The sequence below is a fragment of the Panicum virgatum genome, chromosome 9K (assembly GCF_016808335.1).
Source record: "Panicum virgatum strain AP13 chromosome 9K, P.virgatum_v5, whole genome shotgun sequence".
In the NCBI taxonomy this organism is placed as follows: Eukaryota; Viridiplantae; Streptophyta; class Magnoliopsida; order Poales; family Poaceae; genus Panicum; species Panicum virgatum.
Window position 1 is genome coordinate 62729119 of NC_053144.1, and position 26656 is coordinate 62755774.

General features: G+C 50.4%; 1 protein-coding gene and 1 pseudogene across 4 annotated transcripts; one reads left to right on the forward strand and one right to left on the reverse strand.

The window, feature by feature from the left end:
- Positions 1 to 16193: 16193 nt before the first annotated feature.
- Positions 16194 to 18349, reverse strand: LOC120646820. 4 transcript variants are annotated; one of them, XM_039923310.1, is made up of 3 exons: positions 17719 to 18256; positions 17107 to 17228; positions 16194 to 17025 (listed from the first exon to the last, which is right to left on the reverse strand). In XM_039923310.1, exons 1-3 carry the CDS (start codon positions 17844 to 17846, stop codon positions 16469 to 16471), a joined length of 807 nt encoding a protein of 268 aa, XP_039779244.1. In that variant the 5' UTR covers positions 17847 to 18256; the 3' UTR covers positions 16194 to 16468. The 4 variants fall into 4 exon arrangements, 2 of the variants coding, with proteins under 2 accessions (XP_039779244.1, XP_039779243.1); XR_005664620.1 differs by having other exon boundaries at positions 16194 to 17218; positions 17719 to 18349; XR_005664619.1 differs by lacking the exon at positions 17719 to 18256 and adding an exon at positions 17400 to 17712 and having other exon boundaries at positions 16194 to 17228.
- A 1355-nt stretch (positions 18350 to 19704) lies between these two features.
- LOC120646822 lies at positions 19705 to 22256 on the forward strand (annotated as a pseudogene).
- The last annotated feature ends 4400 nt before the right edge of the window (positions 22257 to 26656 follow it).

A 26656-nucleotide genomic window follows, 5' to 3' on the forward strand; every position in this document is an offset into this window, starting at 1 on the left:
AGATGGTTCATTACCGTACAACTCTACGCGGTAGTGAGCAGAGAAGCGCCACTATCGCGAGGATTACAATCCACACACATGCAACGATATTAAATATAAAAAGAAGGTCATCAGAGTCTTGCACCATGCGGTATCTCCTGCGGGTGACCCTAATCCACAGGCAAGGCTGGGTGCAGGATGGTACCCCTACTCAACGTTGTCAGGTACAAAGTCTGGATCTTCTTCTGTAAAAATAAAGAATGGGGTGAGTACAAACGTACTCAGCAAGTCCAACCACACCCACGGAAGGGGGAATAAACAGAGTATAATGCACAGGGTAATTCAAGGATAGGTTAAGGTTTACTTTTGCGGAAAGCGATATTTTATGCAAGGGTTCATTTGAAAGAAAACATTTTCAAAACTAGTTCTTTTGTACCGAGTAACACAAGGGTTGATCCACACAGGATCCAAGTTTTAAGCTGCTACCGGACTCCTCATCCGCCGTAGCACACGGCACAACTGCCAGACACATTTCTAAAACAACTCACGCCAACCCAACCCAACCCAAAGTAAACACTAGTTATGTGACCACACCGTAACTCGCCAAGTACCGTGGGCACGACTATTCCAATAGATTCTTAACTCTGCAGATGTGTGCAACTTTACCCACAAGCGGGGTACCGCAACTCGATCACCTTAGTGTCGGTGCAGATCCCAACAAAGCCATTACCCACCTTAGCTAGACCCGACTAGCCATCACGGGATGCACCAAGGGGTTATCGACCTATCACAGAGGTACTAACCGGGGCATAAGTCACACAGAGCTAATCCCTTCTCCTTGATCACCCGTTGCTCTCAGCTCTCCTGATGGCTATCAGACTAACTAGTGGGGTTTATGCTAAGCCGTTGCCCATTCAACTGTCGAGTGGTTTGCACGATAGTGGAGTTAGGTGAGACGACACATCAACTCGGTCCTTAGGGGTGACAAGATGGATATCTCCCTTCCCTACCCTGCCACACAGGCACGAGCACACCAACGGCAAATCACACAGAAATGCCATCCATCCCGTCTAACTCAACTTTCGAAATTTCACATTTTTCCATTCCCACATACTCACGCCTTTTCTTTTATAAAACAGATTGTATTGAATTTAAGGTCCTAAGCGTAGCGTTCTAGCAGTGATTAATGTCCAAACAACACATTCAGACATTAATCTAGGCGGTCAAGGAATGGTCATAACAAATCAAGGGGTGGCTATCCAACCGTGTTTTCAGCAAGCAAAATATATGCAATTTTGTAAAACAGGCCAATGGGTTGTGTTTATAAAAACTAGGACAAAACATGCATCAAAGGGTGGGATTGAACTTGCCGTCTTCGAATCCTTCGGGGAGGTCCTGGTCGAAGCACTGTCCTTCGGGCTCGGGGTCGCAGAACTGGTCCTCGTTCACTGGCTCGCAGTACTGCTCATCAACGGGCTCTTCTTCGTTCACACCGTGGTCTATGACGCACACAAACATACACACAATCAGGAAAAAGAAATAAAAGTTTTATCATTGAGCTCGAATCGGAAATAATTAAGATATGGAGTTCGGAGTAATATTTTCGGGTGGTTTCCTAATGGCATGGACAAAATTATGTCACGAGAGGCGTGGTAAAGTTTTAGGTAGATCCGAAGTCATTTGGCGCATGAAATGATAGGTTATATAAAGGTTTAGGGGTTAAATCAGGGTTCAGGGACTTGTTTGTAATTATATTTGAGAAGGCAGGGGCTTGGTTTGTATTTTGGAAATTATCTGGGCCATTCTAAAAAGGGTCAGGGGTTTATTTATAATTATGTTGCATAGTGGAAGGGTTTATTTGTGAATATCATAAAGGGCAGGGATGCTTTTGCATAAAAGCCAAAGGGTGGGGGGTTCTTTTAGCAATTAGAAGAAAGGGGAGGGGGTTATGGGCAAAATGCCCTCTTCTTCCCCCTCCCTCCACGGGGAAACAGAGGAGGAGGGCGCCGGCGGCCTTGGGCCGGCGGCCCTGGGGCTCGGCGGTGGCCACGGGGAGGGGGAAAAGAGAGAGGAGGCCATGGGGAACCCGCTCCCCACCTCAATTTGTGCCGGGGCACAGCGAGGCGGTGGCGCCACGGAGGCCGGCGGGTGGCGAGCGGTGGCGCTGTGGCGGCGGCGCTGTGGAGCGCGTCGGTGGCCAGGGAGTGGGGGAAGAGGGAGAGGAGGAGGAGAAGGTTCGTTTCCCCTACCTAGCGCGAGCTGGGGTGCAGTGGGGCGGCTTGGCCACGGTGACCGACGGCGGCGGCGGAGGTGTGTGTGAGGCGGCAGTGCTGCAGGGCCGGAGAGGAGGGGCACGGGACGGTGTGGCTTGCGGTGGTGGTTGCCGATGCGAGGAGCGCCTATTTATAGGCGAGATGAGGCGGTGGGGAGGTGGAACGCGGCGGTGGAGGTCGGTGCCGGCCGGCGAGCATCGCGGGGCGCCATTAATGGCGCTCCGGCCACTTGCTCGTGTCGCGATGCGGCGGCGGTGTTTGCTCGGCGAGCGGCACGGCGAGGCAGGTGACGGGACGCGTCGAGCAGGCGGGGCTGTGCTAGCACAGGGGCGACGGCGCGTGCGGCGAGGGCGGAACACGGCGAGCGGCGCGGGTACGGTTCGGCGAGCGGCGCGGGCACGCGGAGGTGGCAGCGGCGGGTCATGGGAGCACGTGGAACAGCGAGCGTGCGTGCGCAGCGGGGCAGGGGAGGCAGCGGCGTGCTTGGCGTGGCGGGGTGCGTGCGGGCAGGCGGTGCCGAGCGGTGCGGGCGTGCGCGGCCGGGCGGCGCGCCGAGCGGGCTGCGGGGGCGAGGCGTGGGCAGCTGGCACGCGTGTGCCGCGCATAGGGTCGGGGCGGGGGTGCGCGCGCGGGAGCAGGGAGCGGCCAGGGTGGCGCACGGATGTCACAGGACAGTCCAAATAATACTAATTAAGTGCAATAATTAACACTTAAACTCAAACCAGAATTACTGCACTCAACCAGTACACTCAGACCGCCTGCTGTAACCAGGATCGATTACACAGGAACTCTCGCCAAAAGACGAGCACAGATGATTACCGGCAACAAAAGCGTTCAAAGTCATTTACAACCCGAGTTTAACAGAAGCACCAACTTAAACTATAAAAATAGTTTACAAGCCAGTTTTATAATTCAAATCTCAGAGTTCAAACGCAGCGGAAAGTAAGTTAGAGTTTAAAAAAAGCTTCAAAATACCGTACGATAACCAACGTCGTAGACAAAGACGAGCTTCACACCTTGCCCACTGATGTGAGGCTCACCTGCCCGAACTTCACGGAGAAGACGGGACCCACTCGACCGACCAACCTGGAGGAAGTGGTTGACCGATCCACGAGGCGCAGATCTCCTCGGAGTCCTCCAGAACATATCCTGCTAAAATATATGGCAACAACAAGCCTGAGTATTCTAATACTCAGCAAGACTTACCCGACCATGGGTATACTTAGCCCATTAACTAGACATGAAAAGCTTTTTGGCTCTGGAGTTTGTTTTGCTGAAAAGCTACTAGTACTGGATCCTTGCAATATTTTAGCTCAATTTAAGTTTATCAGGTACCATCTAGATTTGCCTAAACATCTAGAGCACGCATGGTTGATCACATTATCTTTTCAGATTAACACAGCCAAACATTCTCAGTTCAAACTCATTCCACTTCTTTACTACGATGTGACAGAGAGATCAAGGTTCTCATATCCGCGAGTCACGGCGAATCGATTCGATTTAACCTTGCAAGGTGGACCTAACACACACGTCACATATAGGCCCCGTCGGACCCTACGTGGCAACCCTTCACATATGCACATCGAATAACCGAACTGCCCTGCGACCCGGGACTGCTAGCCCCACCGATACCATCGAAGGGTCAGCCATGAGTTTGTATACTAGCTCCACTAGTGAAGACAGTATCAAGTCCGGCTACCGGTGCACATATGGTACTGAGCTTACCGGTTTCGACTACCTTCTACTTCCGGCATGTGGTTAGTACTGTTCAATCCTCGATCAGTAGTGCCAACAACGGTACGGTCCTCAATCGACACAGGCGGAGGCTCACTTTCCATAACTTCCATATCCATAACCAAATCCATCTCCGCCCGGTCTCCATTTTTCCTTTCTTTTTCTCAAAGATTCATTCTCTAGCAACTTTTCATAAGTAACAAGACCTATATCTCGCGAGTGACAGGAATCACTCGTCTTCTACCGAATCCTAATTAAGCATTGCAGTACTAACGACCTGTATACTAGTAGAGTGACTGAGGAAACCTAGGGATCATGCATCTAAGGTTCCAATCAACTCCTAGAAACTTAAATGCATAATAATTATATAACAATTATTGAATACTGAAATTAAGGGTTATGCACCGGGGCTTGCCTTGCCAGTCAGCGGGGTTAGCGACTTCTAGACCTGGCTCGACGGCTGCTTCGGCTCGTGGTTCCCCTGCTTGCGGCTCCAGGATCGGCGCAACGGCCAACTTGTAGACGGCTTCGCTCGTGACGTCTACACGTATGAAAAAAGGATGCCATGCAAGAATTAAAATGGTGCAATGAAATGACACAAGTGTTCAAGATGCAACGATAACACCGAAAGAAAGATTATTTGGCAACGCAAAAAGAAAAGATTGCGGCTAGGAGTGAAACACGTGCAGGAACTCAACTTGCCGACATGAATAAATCACAAAACTTTACTAGCATGAAAATACATTGATAACACATGCAAGAAAAATTTATTAACAATTATTTAGAAAGAAAACATTTACTTTGCTACTAACTACAATAAATCGAGCATAAATGGATTTGCAACACACGCAAAGCTTTTACGCACGGAAATTTTTCAGTGAACCACACATACAAAAAGTAATTTACTGAACAAATTTCATAATTTTTGGAGCACAAGAACAACCGGTAATAAATAAACTAGGTTAAACACAAGCTGAATTTTTAGCAGGAGAAAAATTGACATTTACCAAGCACAAATATTTTTCTTCTGAAGATAATGATTTTTGAAACCTAACAAAATTTAGTTTGCATTTTTCGCATTTTTGTGTGATTTAATATGCATTTATGAAATGTCAGCATGAAATAAGCAAATAAAAGAAAATCTATTCCTAATAGGGCCGTGGGCCCCATTGGTCAGGGGCTCAAAGGCCCCCCCCCAGGCCACCCACCCCGCGCGCGCACGCCGGCAGCGCGGAGGGCAGGGCGGCGGGGCCCGGCCAGGGGCGGCTCGGCGGCTCCGGCCGCGACGCGCAGCAGTGCCGGGGGCGGCTGCGGCCCGCAGAGGCTTGCGCAGGGGCTGGAGGGCGGGCGGCGATGGCGGCAGCGGCGAAGCAGGGGAGCGGCGGCGTGGCGCGGCGTTCCGGCGACGGCAGAGGGTGGCGGCCGCGGGGTGGGGCGGCGCGACGCCCAGCGCAGCCGGGCAGGGCCGGGTCGCGTAGCAGCACGGCACAGGGCCGCGCGGACGGGGCCCGTGGCGGGCGGCGGCGGCGGCAGTCACGGCGACAGCGGCGGCGGCAGTCGCGGCGATAGCTTCGGCGGCAGTCACGGCGACAGCGGCGGCGGCCGTGTTCTGGCACCGGCGATGCACAAAACAAAGGGGAAAAAGGCCGGGGAGCACGAGTGACTCACCACGAACCCATTCTTGGGGTCGATTCCAGCGGAGGGTGGTCGGAGAAGCGGATCGACGCGAGGGAGGCGGAGCTCGGTTTGGCCCTAATGGCGTCCAGCGATAGGGTTAGGGATTGCAACCTACTCAGCCGGGGAGGAGCTCGGGTGAGGGGCGGGGATGGTGGAGGAGGTAGTGAGGGAGCTCGGGGCGCGAGGAATCGAGAGAGGATCGAGCAAGGGCGGCGGATTTCGGCCGGCGAGAGCGAGTGGCGCGAGCTCGGTCGAGCTCTGCTCGAGGAGGAAGAAAGGGCCAAGTGAGGAAGCGAAGATGGACTTGGACGCCGGGGCAAGGATAAGATTGCTGTGCACGACGAGACAGCGGCGGCACGGACGCCTAGGATGGCCGGCACGTGGGCACGGCGTCGATCACGGCGTGTCACGCGGCATGCTCTGCTCCATGCCGAGAGACCGGTCCGAGGCGAGTCGAGCCCAAAATTTGATGGAATTTGATTCAACTAGGACTTACTAAACTTGATTAGCGCTAATGACCTTGATTATCCCTGATTAACGACTAAACACTTGATTAGCAGCAAAAATTAACACCGGGGTGTTACAGCGGAGCAGTGCCGGCCCGGAGCGTGGAGGAGGGGTGGCGCGGGCCGAGCCGTGCGGTAGAGGAGGAAGGAAGGAGAGAAGAAAGAAAAGAAAAAAGAAAACGGAAATTGGGAAAAAGAAAAAAAAAGAAAAGGAGGGGAGAAAGAGGAAAAGAGAGAAGGAGATGGAGAGATTCGCGCCGCGATCGCGGCGCCCGGTCGGCCACGCGCGGCGTCGGCCACGCGTGCGCGGTCGGACGCGACGCGCGGGTCGAGGGCGAATAGTGTGGTGGATTCAGATGTCGGGGTTGGGTCTTTCGAAGATCGGGAGATCAGGTGGGAAAATGGTTTGAGCTCAACGACGAAAAACTTTTGAAACCATTTTAGCGCGTGATTTATTTCGGTGGATTTTGGGATGTTACAAACCTACCCCACTTAAAATGAATCTCGTCCTCGAGATTCGGCTGGTTTCTAAAGAGGTGGGGAAACTCCTTCTTCAGAGTGTCTTCGCGTTCCCATGTAGCTTCTTCTACTCCGTGTCTGCTCCACTGAACTCTGCAGATCCGTACTTCGGAGTTTCTGGTTCTCCTGGTGACAGTGTCCAAGATCTTGACCGGTATTTCCTGGTATCGCAGGTTTAGCTGCAGATCTATCATTTCTACGGGCACATGTTCTGCCTCGGGTACCCTCAAACACCTTCTTAATTGTGAGACGTGAAACACAGGGTGTATATCCGACATTTCTTCCGGTAGCTCTAGACGGTGCGCTACTGTTCCGACTTTCTTCAAAACTCGGTATGGTCCAATGTACCGAGGGGCCAGCTTTCCTTGTACCTGAAACCTTCGGGTTCCTCGAATGGGTGAAACCTTGAGATAAATGAAATCTCCTGGGTTAAAACTTATTTCCCACATTTTCTTGTCTGCGTAGCTCTTTTGCCTTGACTGGGCTGCCTTCAGTTTTTCTCTAATCTCGGCAACTCTTTCTTCCGCTTCCTTTATAAGTGCGGGTCCAACTAGGGCCCGTTCTCCAACTTCTGACCACATTAGGGGAGTTCTGCACTTTCTCCCGTAAAGAGCTTCGAACGGTGACATGCCCAAGCTTGCTTGGTAGCTGTTGTTGTATGAAAACTCGGCATAGGGTAAACTTTGTTCCCAATCCTTGCCATAGGTAAGGACACATGCCCGCAACATATCCTCCATAATCTGATTCACTCTTTCTGTCTGGCCATCCGTTTGTGGGTGATAAGCGGAGTTGAAATCCAACTTGGTGCCCATGGCTTTATGCAGACTCTTCCAAAACCTGGAGGTGAACTGGGTCCCTCTATCTGAAACAATTCTGCTAGGTACACCATGTAACTTTACTATGTTTTCCACATAGAGCTTGGCTAGCTTTTCTTCGCCGTAGTTGGTTCGTACGGGTATGAAATGGGCTGATTTAGTAAGTCGATCCACTATTACCCATATGGAGTCGTGTCCTTTCTGGGTCCTGGGCAAACCCACTACAAAATCCATTCCTATCTCGTCCCACTTCCAAACCGGGATGGGTAGGGGTTTCAACAGCCCTGCTGGCTTCTGATGTTCGGCCTTGATCATTTGACAAGTATCACAACGGGCGACAAACCGTGCAATATCCGCCTTCATCCCATTCCACCAATATTTTTGTTTTAAGTCCATATACATTTTTGGTGGATCCTGGGTGAATGGAATATGCCAAGTTGTGAGCTTCATCCATGATTATCTGCCTGAAGTCTCCTTTCTGGGGCACACAAATTCTATCTTTATACCATAAGGTTCCCCAATTATCCATCCTAAAATCTGGTGCCTTATTTTCTCCAGTCTGCCTCCGGATTTCCATCAGCCCCTTATCCAAACTTTGTGCCTTTCTGATCCTGTCTTCTAGTGTGGATTGGACGTTCAACACTTGGCTGGAACCTCGAGGAACAATGTGCACATTCAATCGTGCCATTTCCTCTCGCAAATGATCATCCTTGGGCCCATAGGATTTCCGGCTTAGGGCATCAGCTACCACGTTTGCTTTTCCGGGGTGGTAATGGATTTCCAGATTATAATCCTTGACCAATTCCAACCATCTCCTTTGCCTTAGGTTCAAATCCGGCTGGGTGAAGATATACTTCAGGCTCTTATGGTCAGTATAAATCTCGCACTTATTTCCAATCAAATAATGTCTCCAAATCTTAAGAGCATGCACTACGGCTGCAAGTTCCAAATCATGGGTTGGATAATTCTGCTCATGAGGTCTGAGTTGGCGGGAAGCATATGCGACGACTTTCCCGTCTTGCATGAGTACACAATCCAATCCTTGTCGGGATGCATCATAATAGATGACAAAATCCCGATGAATGTCCGGTAGGGTCAGTACTGGGGCAGTCGTCAACCTATTCTTCAATTCTTGAAAACTTCTCTCGCATGACTCTGTCCAGGTGAATTTCTTCTCCTTCTTGAGCAGCTCTGTCATGGGTCGGGCTATCTTGGAAAATCCTTCAATGAATCTTCGATAATACCCAGCTAATCCGAGAAAACTTCTGATCTCACTAACGTTGGTCGGTTCCTGCCAGTTGGAGACTGCTTCGACCTTCTCGGGGTCCACTGCTACTCCTTCCGCGGTCAGAATATGACCAAGGAAAGCCACTTTCTCCAGCCAGAATTCACATTTGCTGAATTTGGCATATAGCCTGTGTACTCTTAGTTTTTCCAAAACTACTCTCAGATGTTGCTCGTGCTCCTGGACACTCTTCGAGTAAATAAGTATGTCGTCGATGAAGACTACGACAAACTTATCTAACTCATCCATAAATATCTTGTTCATGAGGTTCATGAAATAGGCAGGAGCATTTGTGAGTCCAAAGGACATTACAGTGAACTCAAACTGTCCGTAACGGGTGACAAAAGCTGTCTTTGGAATATCACTTTCTCTGATCTTAAGCTGAAAATATCCTGACCTTAGATCAATCTTGGAGAAGTACTTGGCTCCTTTTAATTGATCGAAAAGGTCATCAATCCTGGGAAGGGGGTATTTATTCTTGATGGTAACTTCGTTCAGTGCTCAGTAGTCCACACATAACCTCATACTCTCATCCTTCTTCTTGACAAATAGGACTGGGGCTCCCCAATGCAACGAGCTTGGTCTGATGAAGCCGATTCGTTGTAACTCTTCCAGTTGCTTCTTTAATTCTGCCAATTCGGAGGCTGCCATCCTATAGGGTCTCTTGGCTATAGGGGCGGTTCCAGGGACAAGGTCGATAACGAACTCTATATCCCTATCTGGTGGCATCCCAGGGAGTTCTTCCGGGAAAACATCTGGGTACTCATTTACCACTGGGACTTCTTCTAAGGACTTGGCTTGCATGCTAAACACCATCGGGTCTGACCCTCTTATCCGGGTATGGCAGGTTACTCGTACTCCTTCCGGATTTGTCAGGTGTACCACCTTGTCCGTACAACCTATGAGGCCATTGTGTCGGCTTAACCAGTCCATTCCAAGGATCACGTCTATTCCCTTGGACTTTAGTACTACTAAGTCTGCTAAAAATTCTACCCCACTTAAATTGATCCTTACCCGTAGACAACCTAGTTGACACTTGATGTCACCTCCAGGCGTCCTGGGTTATTAGGGGTGTTTTTAGTAGTACTGTAGGTATGTTGTGCTTTTCCACAAAACTTGAGGATATGAATGAGTGTGATGCTCCAGAATCAAATAACACTGTTGCAAGAGCTGAACTGACTAGGTACTCACCGAGCACTACGCCCTGAGCTCCTTGAGCCTCTTGTGCATTGATGTGGTTGACGCGGGCTCGTCCAAAGGACTGCTGGGGCTGCCTCATCTGCTGACTGTTGTTGTTGGTGTTGTTGTTATTGCGGATGGGCACTCGGTTGGCACCTGACGGAACTGGCCTTGGTCCATTCATTGTATTGGAGAAGGCTGATGTGGCAGGCTTGTTCTTGGCATATGGGCAGTTGGCAATGAAATGCCCTGTCTCTCGGCAGTTGAAACAGACCCTAGCATTGCTGTTATTGGTGGTGACCTGGCTTGCATTGCTCTGCGGGGCCTTCATGGTGTTCTGGCTCCGGAACTGCGTGTTAGAGGCTTGTGGGCCTCTCACTTGAGATTGAGTCCTATACTGCATTGGAGCCTGATACCTTGGTGCAGTATAGTTGAAGCTTCTTGGTTTCTGGAAGTGATCCTACTGGCGGGACTTGCTTTCCAGAAACTTACGCTTGTTATCTTTCCTTTCATCAATTTTGGCCCTCTCTGTAAGAATTGCCTTGTTCATCAGGGTGTTGAAATCCGGGTAGATTTGTGGAGTAAGCAAGATCCAGAGTTCTGGCTTTAATCCTTTCTTGAACATATCCTGCTTCTTCTCATCGTCATTCACCTCTTCTGGGGCATATCGGGCTAACTCCATGAACTGATGGGTGTACTCTTCCACCGTCATGCTTTCTTGTTGCAGTGCGCGGAACTCAATCGCCTTGCGCTTCATGGTGGCCGAGGGGATATGATATCGGCGGAATTCCTTCACAAATTCCTTCCAGGTGATGGTGGAGGCATCTTCGGCGGCGGCACAGTAATTCTCCCACCCGGCTAAGGCAGTCCCGGTGAGTTGGTGTGCTGCCAGCAGGACTTTGTCTCGGTCCTGACACTCGAACGGTTCGAGCTTCCTCTGAATCACACGCAGCCAATCGTCTACATCCAAGGGGTTGCTAGATCCAACAAAGGTGGGCGGCTTGGCCCTCAAGAAAGCTGTCAGCTTGTCATTCATAGTTTGTCCTCGTGGCTGCTTGTTTACGAGGGCATTGGCCAGTGTTTCTAGGATGAGGGTCTGGTTGTGGATTATCTGTGCCAGGTCTCCGAGGGGTGGTGGTGGTGGTAGTGTCACTTCTTGATTTTCTCCTCGGTTCTGGCTCACTTCTTGTTCATCCTGAGGGGGGTTCTGTCCATTAGGCTGCACTCCCGTGCCAGCGACTGTAGGGTTCCAAATGCGGGAGGCCCTCGTAACACTTCAGGAAGCCATCTGTAAATTGGGTAGAGTTTTTGTGAGATTGGGATTAAGTGATGTTTAAGTTGTTTAATTCGTATATTTGAAAAGGCAGAATCTACCTTCTGCCGATAAGCACACAACTAACAGGCACACAAACATGGCAAACAACAAGCACAACAACTTCATTACTTGCAAGGGAGGGTACAACACGAGGACATGACTAAGACGCGTACTACACGTCCGAGTACAGGTTCACACTTAAGGGTACAACTTAAGCCAAGGGGCTTGGGAGGGTGCAACAACAGGATGGCGTCGGTCATGCTACTCGCGGGGCGAGCCTTCTTCTGGAGCGGAGTGTGCGAGTAGTCCTTGCTCGCCGTCCTCTAGGTTTCTATTTTCCAAGGGTTGCGTAGCAGCTTCTCTTTCGATGGCGGCAGTAGGCCCTTCGAGGTTTTCGGGTGGGGCTTGTGGGGTTATCACAAGTGGTCCCCATTCTATGACGGGTGTCCCGAGTAGAACTTGGTCTTCCCCAATTGCCGGGACTGGGGTTCCACTTCTGGTCCATTCTTGCATACGCCGGTCTCAGGCTTGCCTGAGGCTCTCTTGAGCAACGGCTTCTCTACTGACCGCGGCTGCGGCTCTCGCCTCGGCTTGGGCTGCTCGTATCTGTTGCAGTCTCACCGCGAGCTCTGCTTGCTCGGCTCGATGGGTCTGCTCCCTCAGAATGTTGGCTTGCTCGTCAAAGAGCTGATCTAAAGAGGCCAGGTAGGTAGCCACTTGGTACAGAGGGTCCTCTTCATGGCGGCGCCATTCCAGACTTCTCATGCGCGCTTCCCAAACTGAGGTTCTGATGGCCGGCGGAAAGTACCTTATTGGTGTGGAGGCGAGGTGTCTTTCAAAAATCCGGCACATGCAACAGAGTGCCTTTCTGATGGCCAGGGGATAGGTGTCTTGGTGCCTAAATCCCGTAGCGGTCACTCGCCATGGCTGGATGTCGGGGTAGCGATCACTTCTGGCGAAGACTATGATCACCGTGCAGCGGAGAGTGCCATGATGCTCGTACTCTCTGCTGTAGTACCTTGGGCGTTCCGTGATGCCAAGGCTTTCCAGGGCGTTGATCAAGAGGCTGGGGAAGCCAGGTGCAGCTTGGCAATCGCCTTGGGTCCATCCTTCCTCAGCCATCTGAAAAACAAAGATTAGGTGAATCTGTTTTGCATAAAAATGGTCTGTGAGGTTAAACAGGGTTGGACCTAATGGGAAAGGCTTGGAAAGAGGGGTCTCTCTCCTAGGGGTCACGTCCTACGTCCAACCTACGGCTCTGATACCACCTGAAGCGTCCCCTCATAAGAGAAGACTTAAATGTATTACAAACATCAGTCCCAGGAGGCTGATGACACATTTATTACATCAGATGGTTCATTACCGTACAACTCTACGCGGTAGTGAGCAGAGAAGTGCCACTATCGCGAGGATTACAATCCACACACACGCAACGATATTAAATATAAAAAGAAGGTCATCAGAGTCTTGCGCCATGCGGTATCTCCTGCGGGTGACCCTAATCCACAGGCAAGGCTGGGTGCAGGATGGTACCCCTACTCAAAGTCGTCAGGTACAAAGTCTGGATATTCTTCTGTAAAAATAAAGAATGGGGTGAGTACAAACGTACTCAGCAAGTCTAACCACACCCACGGAGGGGGAATAAACAGAGTATAATGCACAGGGTAATTCAAGGATAGGTTAAGGTTTACTTTTGCGGAAAGCGATATTTTATGCAAGGGTTCATTTGAAAGAAAACATTTTCAAAACCAGTTCTTTTGTACCGAGTAACACAAGGGTTAATCCACACAGGATCCAAGTTTTAAGCTGCTACCGGACTCCTCATCCGCCGTAGCACACGGCACAACTGCCGGACACATTTCCAAAACAACTCACGCCAACCCATCCCAAAGTAAACACTAGTTATGTGACCACACCATAACTCGCCCAGTACCGTGGGCACTGGCTATTTGAATAGATTCTTAACTCTGCAGAGGTGTGCAACTTTACCCACAAGTGGGGTACCGCAACTCGATCACCTTAGTGTCGGTGCAGATCCCAACAAAGCCATTACCCACCTTAGCTAGACCTGACTAGCCATCACGGGATGCACCAAGGGGTTATCGACCTATCACAGAGGTACTAACCGGGGCATAAGTCACACAAAGCTAATCCCTTCTCCTTGATCACCCGTTGCTCTCAGCTCTCCTGATGGCTATCAGACTAACTAGTGGGGTTTATGCTAAGCCGTTGCCCATTCAACGGTCGAGTGGTTTGCACGATAGTGGAGTTAGGTGAGATGACACATCAACTCGGTCCTTAGGGGTGACAAGATGGATATCTCCCTTCCCTGCTCTGCCACACAGGCACGAGCACACCAACGGCAAATCACACAGAAATGTCATCCATCCCGTCTAACTCAACTTTCGAAATTTCACATTTTTCCCTTCCCACATACTCACGCCTTTTCTTTTATAAAACAGATTGTATTGAATTTAAGGTCCTAAGCATAGTGTTCTAGCAGGGATTAACGTCCAAACAACACATTCAGACATTAATCTAGGTGGTCAAGGAATGGTCATAACAAATCAAGGGGTGGCTATCCAACCGTGTTTTCAGCAAGCAAAATATATGCAATTTTGTAAAACAGGCTAATGGGTTGTGTTTATAAAAACTAGGACAAAACATGCATCAAAGGGTGGGATTGAACTTGCCGTCTTCGAATCCTTCGGGGAGGTCCTGGTCGAAGCACTGTCCTTCGGGCTCGGGGTCGCAGAACTGGTCCTCGTTCACTGGCTCGCAGTACTGCTCATCAACGGGCTCTTCTTCGTTCACACCGTGGTCTATGACGCACACAAACATACACACAATCAGGAAAAAGAAATAAAAGTTTTATCATTGAGCTCGAATCGGAAATAATTAAGATATGGAGTTCGGAGTAATATTTTCGGGTGGTTTCCTAATGGCATGGACAAAATTATGTCACGAGAGGCGTGGTAAAGTTTTAGGTAGATCCGAAGTCATTTGGCGCATGAAATGATAGGTTATATAAAGGTTTAGGGGTTAAATCAGGGTTCAGGGACTTGTTTGTAATTATATTTGAGAAGGCAGGGGCTTGGTTTGTATTTTGGAAATTATCTGGGCCATTCTAAAAAGGGTCAGGGGTTTATTTATAATTATGTTGCATAGTGGAAGGGTTTATTTGTGAATATCATAAAGGGCAGGGATGCTTTTGCATAAAAGCCAAAGGGTGGGGGGTTCTTTTAGCAATTAGAAGAAAGGGGAGGGGGGTTATGGGCAAAATGCCCTCTTCTTCCCCCTCCCTCCACGGGGAAACAGAGGAGGAGGGCACAGGGCGCCGGCGGCCTTGGGCCGGCGGCCCTGGGGCTCGGCGGTGGCCACGGGGAGGGGGAAAAGAGAGAGGAGGCCATGGGGAACCCGCTCCCCACCTCAATTTGGGCCGGGGCGCAGCGAGGCGGTGGCGCCACGGAGGCCGGCGGGTGGCGAGCGGCGGCGCTGTGGTGGCGGCGCTGTGGAGCGCGTCGGCGGCCAGGGAGTGGGGGAAGAGGGAGAGGAGGAGGAGAAGGCCCGTTTCCCCTACCTAGCGTGAGCTGGGGTGCAGTGGGGCGGCTTGGCCACGGTGACCGACGGCGGCGGCGGAGGTGTGTGTGAGGCGGCGGTGCTGCAGGGTCGGGGAGGAGGGGCACGGGACGGTGTGGCTTGTGGTGGTGGTTGCCGATGCGAGGAGCGCCTATTTATAGGCGAGATGAGGCGGTGGGGAGGTGGAACACGGCGGTGGAGGTCGGTGCCGGCCGGCGAGCATCGCGGGGCGCCATTAATGGCGCTCCGGCCACTTGCTCGTGTCGCGACGCGGCGGCGCTATTTGCTCGGCGGGCGGCGCGGTGAGGTAGGTGACGGGACGCGTCGAGCAGGCGGGGCTGTGCTAGCACAGGGGCGACGGCGCGTGTGGCGAGGGCGGAACACGGCGAGCGGCGCGGGTACGGTTCGGTGGGCGGCGCGGGCACGCGGAGGTGGCAGCGGCGGGTCTTGGGAGCGCGGGGAACGGCGAGCATGCGTGCGCAGCGGGGCAGGGGAGGTAGCGGCGGGCTTGGCGCGGCGGGTGCGTGCGGGCAGGCGGCGCCGAGCTGGTGCGCGCATGCGCGGCCGGGCGGCGCGCCGAGCGGGCTGCGGGGGCGAGGCGTGGGCAGCTGGCACGCGTGTGCCGCACGTGGGGTCGGGGCGGGGGTGCGCGCGCGGGAGCAGGGAGCGGCCGGGGTGGCGCGCGGAGCAGGGCCGGCCCGGAGCGTGGAGGAGGGGTGGCGCGGGCCGAGCCGTCAGGCACAGGAGGAAGGAAAGAGAGAAGAAAGAAAAGAAGAAAAGAAAACGGAAAATGGGAAAAAGAAAAAGAAAAAGAAAAAGAAAAGGAGGGGAGAGAGAGGAAAAGAGAGAAGGAGATGGAGAGATTCGCGCCGCGATCGCGGCGCCCGGTCGGCCACGCGGCGTCGGCCACGCGTGCGCGGTCGGCCGCGACGCGCGGGTCGTGGGCGAACAGTGTGGTGGATTCAGATGTCGGGTCGGGTCTTTCGAAGATCGGGAGATCAGGCGGGAAAATGGTTTGAGCTCAAAGACGAAAAACTTTTGAAACCATTTTAGCGCGTGATTTATTTCGGTGGATTTTGGGATGTTACAATTTCAAAGTCACTATTGAGTTATGAATGGGAGTTTTTGGGATCACAGCTTAACTCAGAAGGTTCAGAAGATGCTAGCAAGTAGAGGAGTGAGGAAAAATCCAGAAATGGCGTGGCAAAGAAAATATATTCTGAAGAAAAGATTTTTGCTGATCCAAAACTGTTGAAGCACATGAACAATGATGCTTTGATATCCTATTTTAATAAATCGATGAATGTGATGAAAAGGCAGATGATTCAAATGAGAAAAGATTTATTCATAAATTACTTTGAAACACCATCATCAACCAAGAATCACAGTACAGAGCATGAGAGCAACCAAGAATCTCTTTCATAGAATTCTTTAGGCCATTATGCAAATCTGACCAGCCTATAAATAACAAAATTCACCAGAAGTTGTCAACTAAGCACATTCATCACATTAATTACAAAATAGATGAAGAAGAAATTACATCATAAATTAATTCTACAATATTTATTTCTCGATCTGCACCATAGAAGCATGCATGATTTGAGCCTTTACATTTCAGTTGCAAAGGAGACACCCTTATCTTTCATTTTTCTCTTCATACATCCATGGAGCCTCAGTAAATATTCATTTGCATGGTCTACTGAATAGCCTTCAAAATCTTGATGAACGTCAGCTACAAGATCTTCTACTGTTTTGTACTGAATTGACTGCATAGAGTTAAACAAGCCTAATCCATGGATAATATTGCAGTTGGGTGAATTTACTGGCTGACATACAAGTCTCATGTCGAACCCATCTTGCTTAGCAGCATCCCATAATAGCTTATCATTGGGCGCTAAATGAGGTCTTCCATTATCTTGTATGAATATAGGCTTGCTCGCATCTTCAAGCGGCCACTTCGCACGAATCGCCGGTAAAACCTTTTGAATCATCAAATCTCGAATGACCTCCTCTTTTACCGGGTTGATGGGTTTCATCTCTATCATCCCCGCAGGCCGGTTGGCATTCGACCTCTTGGCTACTTCATATTTTACCAAAGGAAAGCAACCAATCTTTCCATCAAAGGTGCATCTGCCATCAGAGTCAAATCTCGACCGAGCAATGGCTGTCAAAATCAGGACATCTTGAGTGTTCTTTCTAGTAATGCGGTAACAACTTTTGTCGATGAAGACATGATCAAAGAAACCTGGTAACATGGGATCATGAGGTAGGCTGCGCACATATAAAAAGCGTCGTTGATAAGCACGGTTTCTTTCCCTGATCCTTTGTATTTCCTCTTCTTTGTCATTTAGCCCATCCTGCACAAGACTGCATAAGCATCAGTTGAACTGTGAGCTAATGTTGCATGTCATCTTGTAACCACAAATAGAATTAAGCAAAATTCAGATCCGATTCAGCGGGAAAGAGTTACATAAGCCAGCAAAAATTTTGTCCTAGATGGCCCCATGACCATGGAAAACTATCTAAGGGTGCTGATACCTTCTGAATTTTGACACATTCAGAGTTCACATGAAACAAGAATAGGCACTGCAGATCAAAGCATAGGCACTGCTATTTCAAAAAACCTCAGTAATTTGACACTGTCAAATAAGAATCTCATCAGTAAAGGCAGATGTGATGATTGCATCAGATGATAGGAATTAGTTTCACATCCTATTTGACACTATCAAATAAGAATCCCATGAGTATTCAGTAAAATCTGATGCAATCCCATCAGTAATTCGATGTATCATTACAATTTCAGAACTAATGGACAGTAAAAACTGCATGAACAATCAAGCCAGATGTGATGTTGTACCTCAAGGATTGAGAAGATGGATCCCCGGGATGATGCTGGCGCAATGCTGGGGTACCGGCGGCGCGATGAGGCTTGGACTGGGTAGCGGCAAAGGAGTCTAGTCCGGTGAAGCTGATCTTGATCTCCATGCCGCCCGACGAGGAGCGCACGGGCGGCCTTGTCGCCCTGCTCGGATGTGGCACGAGGGCTGCGACGGAAGGAGCTGCGGCCGAGAGGGGCTTCAACTCGACAGAGAAGTCCGAGGCAGGGGGAGGGAGTCCAGGGCAGAGGGGGAGGGAGTCCGAGGCAGGGGCTGCGCCATCGCGATCTGGGAGGACACAACGTACAACAGCGAGTTGGGGAGGAAGAGCAGGGGCTAGCGAGAGGAGGGAGGTGAGGGCGAGGCCGGCAGCAGCGCGCAGGAGCCAGGAGCGGGGACCCGACGACGATGGCGGGGAAACGCGGACGGCGGCGGGACAGAGAAGAGGGGAACGGGAGGAAGATGCCAGGGGCAATAATGGATTTCGCAAAAAAAAATTGAACTACAACGTCATATAAAAAACATGTTCTGCATCTGAACTACAACGTCATATAAAAAAAATAGAGGGAGTACCAGTTACTAGCGTGACGGCGACCGCGCGCGGGACAGCGGTCACTTCGCGGCCAGTCCATGGGATCCGCCGTGTTGGAAGGTGGCTAGGCTAGTGCGTCGAAACTAGCAAGCCTGCGAGATAGGGGTGGTAATCGGGAACCGTCATGGCTCTAGTGGCCTCTTCACACGGCTCCATATGATCTTTAAATATTTTTTAAAAAATTGTCTTTTTCAACTTTTTGCCGAATCTATTTTTTCTCTTTAAACAATAAAACCGTCTGACTAACCTCCTCGAATTCTCAAAACGGTTCACACGACATTCTTGAGCGCGTTTGAGGGCGATTTTTCTATTTTTTATGTTTACTTTAATTGAATTTTTGAAAAAAAATCATAATAAATCACAAAAAATCATAAAATATAAAATTTAATTTTATTGGACTCCACATGAATAGATATATGCAGTGAACATATTATATAGTATATTTTAGTATAAATTTTTTACTGTATCTTTATATATATATTTTTCTGTAATTAATTTATAGCTACGGTTTCTGTCATCCAATTATTGAGAAATTTTTAGGGTGGATTAATCATTATATGATTAAGCTGTAGTAAAAAAATTATGATTATTGGATCATGTATGACTGAGTTATAGATTTATCTAGATTTATCTATAGATTCGTCTAAATTTTTCTTTAGATTTATCTAGATTTTTCTATAGATCAGTCAAACATTGTCCAATTATTATAAAATTTTTACTACAGATCAATCAATTATATAATAATTAGTTCACAAAAAATTTCACCATAATTGGATGATGAAAACGGTAACACATGATTCAAACACTATCTAGGTTGATCTTGTGATTCCTCGCTTCGGGCAGTCGGTTGTCTTGGACGAAAAATTCCTGCCACGACCGCACGATTGAGTCCGATGTACAGGCCGCGCCACCACAAACGGTGAGAGCACGGGCATATCCTGGGCAAATTTCGATAGCCGAGACACCGATTGATCGAGTCCGTTGAAATCGCGGAGCTATCCGCACTCCTCGCAAATCCGCTCACAGACGCGGCATGCATGCACATAAAAACTCTGGACCGTCGGTTTTTATTTGAGATTTTCCCCATGTTTAGTAGGACCAAAAAAAAAAGTTCTTCGCCTCTTGCCCGAGTCCTACGGGCCACGACCCGGTTCACTGGCTCCAGTCACCCAGCGCCCACATGCACATGCTCTACGCACCGTGCGTCCGGGATCTGCCACTTCCGGACCCACCACTCAGTGACAGGGTCCACCGATGACGTGGCGCGCTGGGACCACAGCATTTATGAATTTTCTCTGGCTTTGACCGGGAATGCTTTAGCACATAAAAACCATCCCGTCCGACGCATTCGCTCCTCACAGCTCTCTCTCAATCGCTCCCTGAGTTAGAGCTGTCGCAAAGAGGAGAAATAATCCCGGCAAAAAAACAAGGGAGCCTCTCGATCGATCATCTCGGACGGTGACGGTTTGAATAAGTTCCGGTCCGGTGCCGCTCCCCATGCTCTGAATCTCTCCAACTGATCATGACAGGAAAGCCCCCTGCAGTCGCCAGCTGATTGCAGGGGACGTCTGTATCCTACCAGCTCTCTCGTATGGTATAGATTGGAGTTGCGGCAATGGAGTGCGGCCGCGACAGCGTCGTTCCACCACCGGAGCACCACCAGCCGCCGCTCCAATGCGCCACCGAGGTAAACCGCGCCGGCGTCCGACGCGTTGATGCTTGATTTCCTCTGCGTTTTTAGTTACGACCCCGAGGGAACGGTTGGGCAGGACGCGATCCCGCCGAGCCCGACGCTTTCTTCCGAAGAGTTCCTCCAGTTCAAGCGGAAGGCTGCCACGATCGTGGAGGAGTACTTCTGCACCGACGACGTCGCGGCGACGGCGAACGAGCTGCGGGAGCTCCGCGTGCCGTGCTACCACTACTACTTCGTCAAGAAGCTGGTGTCCGTGGCCATGGACCGCCACGACAGGGAGAAGGAGATGGCGGCCGTGCTGCTGTCCTCGCTCTACGGCGACGTCGTCGACCGCCCGCAGCTCTACAAGGGCTTCTGCAAGCTCACCGAGTCCTGCGACGACCTCTCCGTCGACACGCCCGACGCCGTCGACATCCTCGCCGTCTTCGTCGCCCGCGCCATCGTCGACGACATGCTGCCGCCGGCGTTCCTGGCCTGCCCGACGGCTGCAAGGGCGCGGAGGTCCTCCGCAGGGCGGAGAAGGGCTACCTGTCCGTGCCGCACCACGGCGAGATCGTGCTGCAGAGGTGGGGCGGGAGCAAGCGCATCACGGTGGAGGAGGCTAAGGCCAGGATTTCCGACATCCTGGAGGAGTACCTCGGCTCCGGCGACAGGAGCGAGGCGCTGCGGTGCATCAGGGACCTCAAGATCCCCTTCTTCCACCACGACGTCGTCAAGCGCGCGCTCGTCCTCGCCGTGGAGCGCGGCGGCGCGGCCGAGGGCCACATCCTGGACCTCCTCAAGTCGGCGTCCGAGGAAGGGGTCATCAACGAGAGCCAGATCGCCAAGGGTTTCGACCGTTTGATCGACTCCGTCGACGATCTGGCGCTCGACGTGCCAAACGCGAGGTGCCTCCTGAAATCGGTGATCCATAAGGCTTCCTCGGACGGCTGGCTGTGCGCGTCGGGCCTGAAGCCGTTTCCACCGGAGCCGAAGAAGACCAGCGAGGTCGCCGACGCGGCGGTGCGGGAGTTCAAGGCGAAGGCCGTGTCGATCATAAAGGAGTACTTCATGACCGGCGACATCATGGAGGTAGTGAGCAGGTTGGAGGCCGAGAACGGCTCGTGCTGCTCATCCTTCAACGCCATCTTCGTCCAGAGGCTAATCAACGCCGCGATGGACCGGAAGAGCCGCGACAAAGAGATGGCTTCGGTGCTGCTCTCCGCGCTCTGCCTGCCGCCGGAGGACGTCGTGGCAGGATTCCAGCTCCTGATCGAGGCCGCCGAGGACGCCGCGCTGGACAACCCGGCCATAGTCGAGGACCTGACCATGTTCTTTGCTAGGTCGGTGGTTGACGAGGTGATCGCGCCGTCGGACCTGGAGGCGATGGAGGAGGATGCCGGCCGCGTCAAGGCGGATGGCTCCACCGGCATGCTGGCGCTCCGGAACGCCCGCGCTCTGCTGAGCGCGAAGCTCTCCGCGGAGCGGATCCTGCGGTGCTGGGGCGGCGGCGGCAGCGGCAAGGCCGGCTGGGAGCTGGACGAGGTGAAAGACATGATCAGCAAGCTGCTGCAGGAGTACGACTGCGGCGGCGACATCCGGGAGGCGTGCCGGCGCATCAAGGATCTGGGCATGCCCTTCTTCCACCACGAGGTGGTGAAGAAGACGCTGGTGGCGATCATCGAGAAGCGGGGCAAGGATGAGCGGCTGTGGGGCCTCCTCCGCGAGTGCTACGGCCGCGGCCTGATCACGCCGAACCAGATGACCAAGGGCTTCGAGAGGGTGGCCGACGGCGTCGAGGACCTCGCGCTCGACGTGCCCGACGCCGGGAAGCAGTTCGGGTGCTGCGTCGAGCGCGCCAGGAAGGAAGGATGGCTTGACGCGTCCTTCTCGGTGGCGAGGCCGGGGCAGCCAGTCTCCAATGGCGTTTGCTCGTGAGCAAACCGGTGGTTACGTTCAGGGTGCAGCACTGCAATTCCATTTCCTGGGGAGTTCGTCTGCAACATTTTACTTTTATTAGTACGTGGATTGCAACTATACTTGTATATGTATACCAGCAGGAGCAAGAGAGGCGATTAGGAGAGTATCAGTATATATATTACCACAACAATTTTGTTGCAGGATTGGAAGGACGGCTTGGTGTTTTGCATGGTGTTTAGCAGGGAGAACTTGTGTATTGAAGAGTCCGTGTCTGCCATTTTTTTTGCTGTGTTACACTGTTTAACGATCGTTTTGTTGAGAAGATTTGCCATGTTGCTCCGATCCTTGTGAATGTGTGTAAGCTCATATTCTTTTATTCAAATTGTTAAGCTAGCCTCTTCTCGTATGTTTTGCCAAAGAAACTTATGTTTACACGTATGCTGAAATGCACGGTGTGTTACAGTGTTAATGTTTTATGGTCTGCATGTGTATTCGGACTTAAAAATTATAAAAATACAAGCCCACATCTTGATGCATGCTATGAAGCAAATCACAGAACATATGACTAGACGCTCCTTGGTGAAAAATATATTCCCTTTGTACAGTCAACGTGTTACATGTCAGACAAACAGATGATCCAATGGTGAAAAATATATTCCCTTTTTGTACAGTCAACGTGTTACACAATACAATTCAAACACTCACGGCAAATTTTTTAATTGACAAAGGCACAATATGCGCATCGTTATCGACAAGAACGTCACCTATCACTGAATGTGAAACGCCGTTAAATTTTAGAAAATTTGCTACTATAGGAGGTCGAACCCGGGGCTGGGGTGCTGATGAGACTCATTAGTTAAAACGGAATTTCTGCGCACATCCAATGGTTGGCATACTGCGAACTTTTGTTATGGAGGCTAGCAAGAATTGAAATGGGGAAAGAAACTAGCGAGGCAGACCAATGGGGGCTCCTATATAACTTCTGGAAAATGCATAAGCTATATATCTATAAAGCCCATTAAAATTCAAATTGGATCTAATATTTTCGTAAATATAGTTCAACATTTGGAAATAATGGATTCAACATTTTCTAGAAGGACAATGCAACAATCTTTGAAAAAAATACTACATTCAACATTTCTTATAAGCTATCTCAACATTTCAGCATAAAAGATTCAACATGTATCCAAACCTAATTCAACATTTTTTTCTTCTAAAAAAACAAAGGTAGCTTCTTCAGCTTCCTTTTTGACGGCGCTAGGCAGCGGCGGCGGCTGTGCCCCGCGACCCAGTAGCAGTCGCGGCGGCCGTGCCCGCAACCCCAGCAGCCGAGGGGCCGGCGCGAGCAGAGGCACCGAGGCATGGCGAGCGGCGACGGCGCACATGGGAGGCACCGCGAGCGGCGGCGACGCGCACGGGAGGCACGACCAGCGGCAGCGAGGCGCGGGCGAGAGGCACGGCGAGCGGCGGCGGCGCGCACGGGAGGCGCCATGAGCGGCCGCGGCGGCGCGCGGGAGGACCTGCCAACGGCACGTGGCGTCAAGCACCAGCAGCAGCCGTGGCAGAGGCAGCAGGCGCACCGCGCACAGGGTGGAGCGGATGAGGATGGCAAGAGATCGGACAGATAATAATAGTTTGTACGAATCTCCAATATTGGAAGATGAATGACTTTCCCACCTTCCGGAAAATGTATAGAATTGGCGCAGACCAATGGCCCAGTCCATGAACGCCATCCCCCAGGCCTCTCCCGAGCCCATGGCATACATGCGGTTTTTTTTATATTTAAAAAAAATTAGAATTTCAAAAATATATATCCGTTTTGGAAAATTTCAAAAATATACCCCGGTCGCCCTCCCATAGGGTGACAGGCCCAAAGTGTATTTTTTTTTTCTTCAAATTTGCAACGAAGTCCCTGGAAAAAAAAGGGGCCTGTTGCCCCCCCAATGGGCGACAGGGGCCCCTCCCCCACCGTATGCCACCATTCCTTTTGTGATTTGAGCCTAAAAATTCAGAAAAAAGCCAGCCCTAGCCGTCATTATGAAAAAAAAACTGGAGTGGTTGCCGTGTTTTTACATCTTTTTGAAATGGTGGAAGTGCACTGCTATTGGGTCACATATGTCTGGGCAAAGAATGCGATATTTGGGAATTCCGTGATCGTCGTGCTGAGCAGTGGCAACTTGTGATCTCGTACTCGCAGCTAGATACACTATAATTCATATTTTGAGCTATTCGAACGTGTAGTTGTCCTCATCGTCGGCGGGATCTCGGCCGCTAACTCCTACCGCACCTAACTTGTCCTTCATTAAATCACGGAAAAAAATCGCAAGAACTTCCCTTATTTAACGAGCATTATGGAACCCCCAAACATAACAAGTTCACATCAATAGATCTATAGAAAAAAATGACAAGTAAACTAGCACAATCATAAACATCGGATACAAATAAGAGGTCCACAACTATCTCATTACAAATAAATATCAGATATATCTAACCACCCCTAGGGCGTCGGACCCTCTTAGCCCTCTGCTGGGCACGGACATGACCCTCGGAGTAGGTGAGAACATCCGGAGACCTCACCTGTCGCTCAGGACGCGCAAGGGGCTTATTCACCATAAAATACTTGAAACTGCATCTTGCTCGACATATCTGTATATCACATAATACTTATCGAGTTATACTCTTTACTTCACTACCTTATTCAATAATCCGTAAAAAACTAAGTATGAAATTCAACTACAACGTATAAGTATTCATAACTACGTGATGACACTCAAATTCTATACTGCATATGCCAAATTCTATTCTAAATCGTAATTAATTTATAAACACGTCTCTAATAGTACTGCAATTGTAATAATAAATGCGTATAACTAATTTTCTAAACTAATTTACTACTACGTAACTACAAACTAAAGTATCATTGAACTCCTACTTAAATGGTTCTACTATAGCACTAATTAAATTAAATTACTTACTCCTACTTAAATTACTCATATTTAAATACGTAGTATTTAAATGGAAAAATATATAAACTAAATGTACTAACATGCAGATCACAAGTGCTGAATCCGACAGGGCTTCGCCGCTTTTCTTCTCCTCACTTCTCTCTTTTTTTCTGGATTTTTATTGGAATTTTCGGGCTCAAATGAGGAGGGAAGGGGAGGGCTGGAGCTTTTATAGGGGGATACCCCGGTCGCCCGCGGGGGGGGGGGGGGGTGGGGCGACAGGCACCCCTGCCGCGCCCGTGGGCTGGGCCCAGCGGCGGTCGCCCGTGGGTTGGGCGACAGGCCCCTGTCGCCCGTTGGGGGGCGACATGGCCTTTTTTTTTTCAGGGACCTCATTGCGAATTTGAAAAAAAAAATTTACACTTAAGTCCTATCGCCCTATGGGGGCGACCGGGGGTATTTTTGAAATATTTAAAAACGGACATATATTTTTGAAATTTTTATTTTTAAAAAATATAAAAAAGAAAAAACGGCGGCATACATCCTCTCGGTGCCCAACGCTACAAGGCTCAGTCCATAGATTTCAGCGGTGCAGGATTAGCAGCCCAATTTTGCTCCAAAAAAAAACAACCCAATAAGTTTCAGATTCTTCTACTACGTCTCATGCCTAAACTGCCCTCTTGCTTTGGATACCACGGATTAGCACGTACTGTCAACGATCGTCGACCAAGTTGCATTTTGGCTTATCTGACTGGGAGACTGAGAGGATCTTGGAAACGGACCTGAGTTTGGAATACTCCGTATTATACAAAAGAAGTAACACATGGAACTGCGAAATCCACGCCTTGTTCGGCTGGGAGATTCAGCCAGCCACAACAGTATTTTCCTCTCACGCCAAATCAGCCAGCCAGCCAACCAACAATGTTTTTCTCTCATGCCAAATCAGCCAGCCATCCAGCCAGCCGAACAAGGCACCATCTTATGATGTCAACGTGTCGCTGTACACGCCTTTCACCCAGTATTCAACATTTTTAGCAGGACTCTTTCAAAAAAAAACATTTTTAGTAGGACGAGGTCACGTGGGCTAACATTAATGTGACTAGGTGAGGCGGCGATGTCTACACAATCTGCGCCGAAATTTTGTTTCACCATGCCGCAGTATATAAGCACCGGCTGCCGGCCGGCGTCACGAAATGTGTGCTCTGCAGTGCCGATAACATGGTGCCATTTGGAGTGTTGTAGAGCAACAGGTGGCGCCGGATCTAGACAGCGCATGGTCACATCACAGGTGGGCGCGCCGTGTACGGGCACTATGAAAACTGTTAAAAATAATTTTTCACCGGCGTGCCCGCGGTTGATGCCTTGCAGGCAAGGCCATATTTGGTTCATTACTTGAAAAAAATTTCATAAAAAGATAAATATATGAATGGATTACTAAATGAAATTTATTTGCGAAATTTTTTTACGAATATGTGTAATTTTTCGAGTCGAATCTAATAAGTCAAGTTCTATTATGAATGGCTACAGTGACGGCGCGCACAACTCAATGCTTGCCAGCGCCGGAAATTGCAAGAGCACGGGCACTTGTGCCAAAGCCTCCGAGCCAAACGCCCGGACCCGCTCCCCGTCCGTTTTAGCCCAGCAAACCCAAGTTTTCGCGGAACGAAACCGCACCTGGTGCTGCTAGCAAACCGCGCATCCGGGCATCTGCGTCGCGCTCGCGTCCCTTCCCTCTCCCAACACCGCGCCACAGCTAAAAGCCCCGCGTGTCCCCAATCATACGTACCACC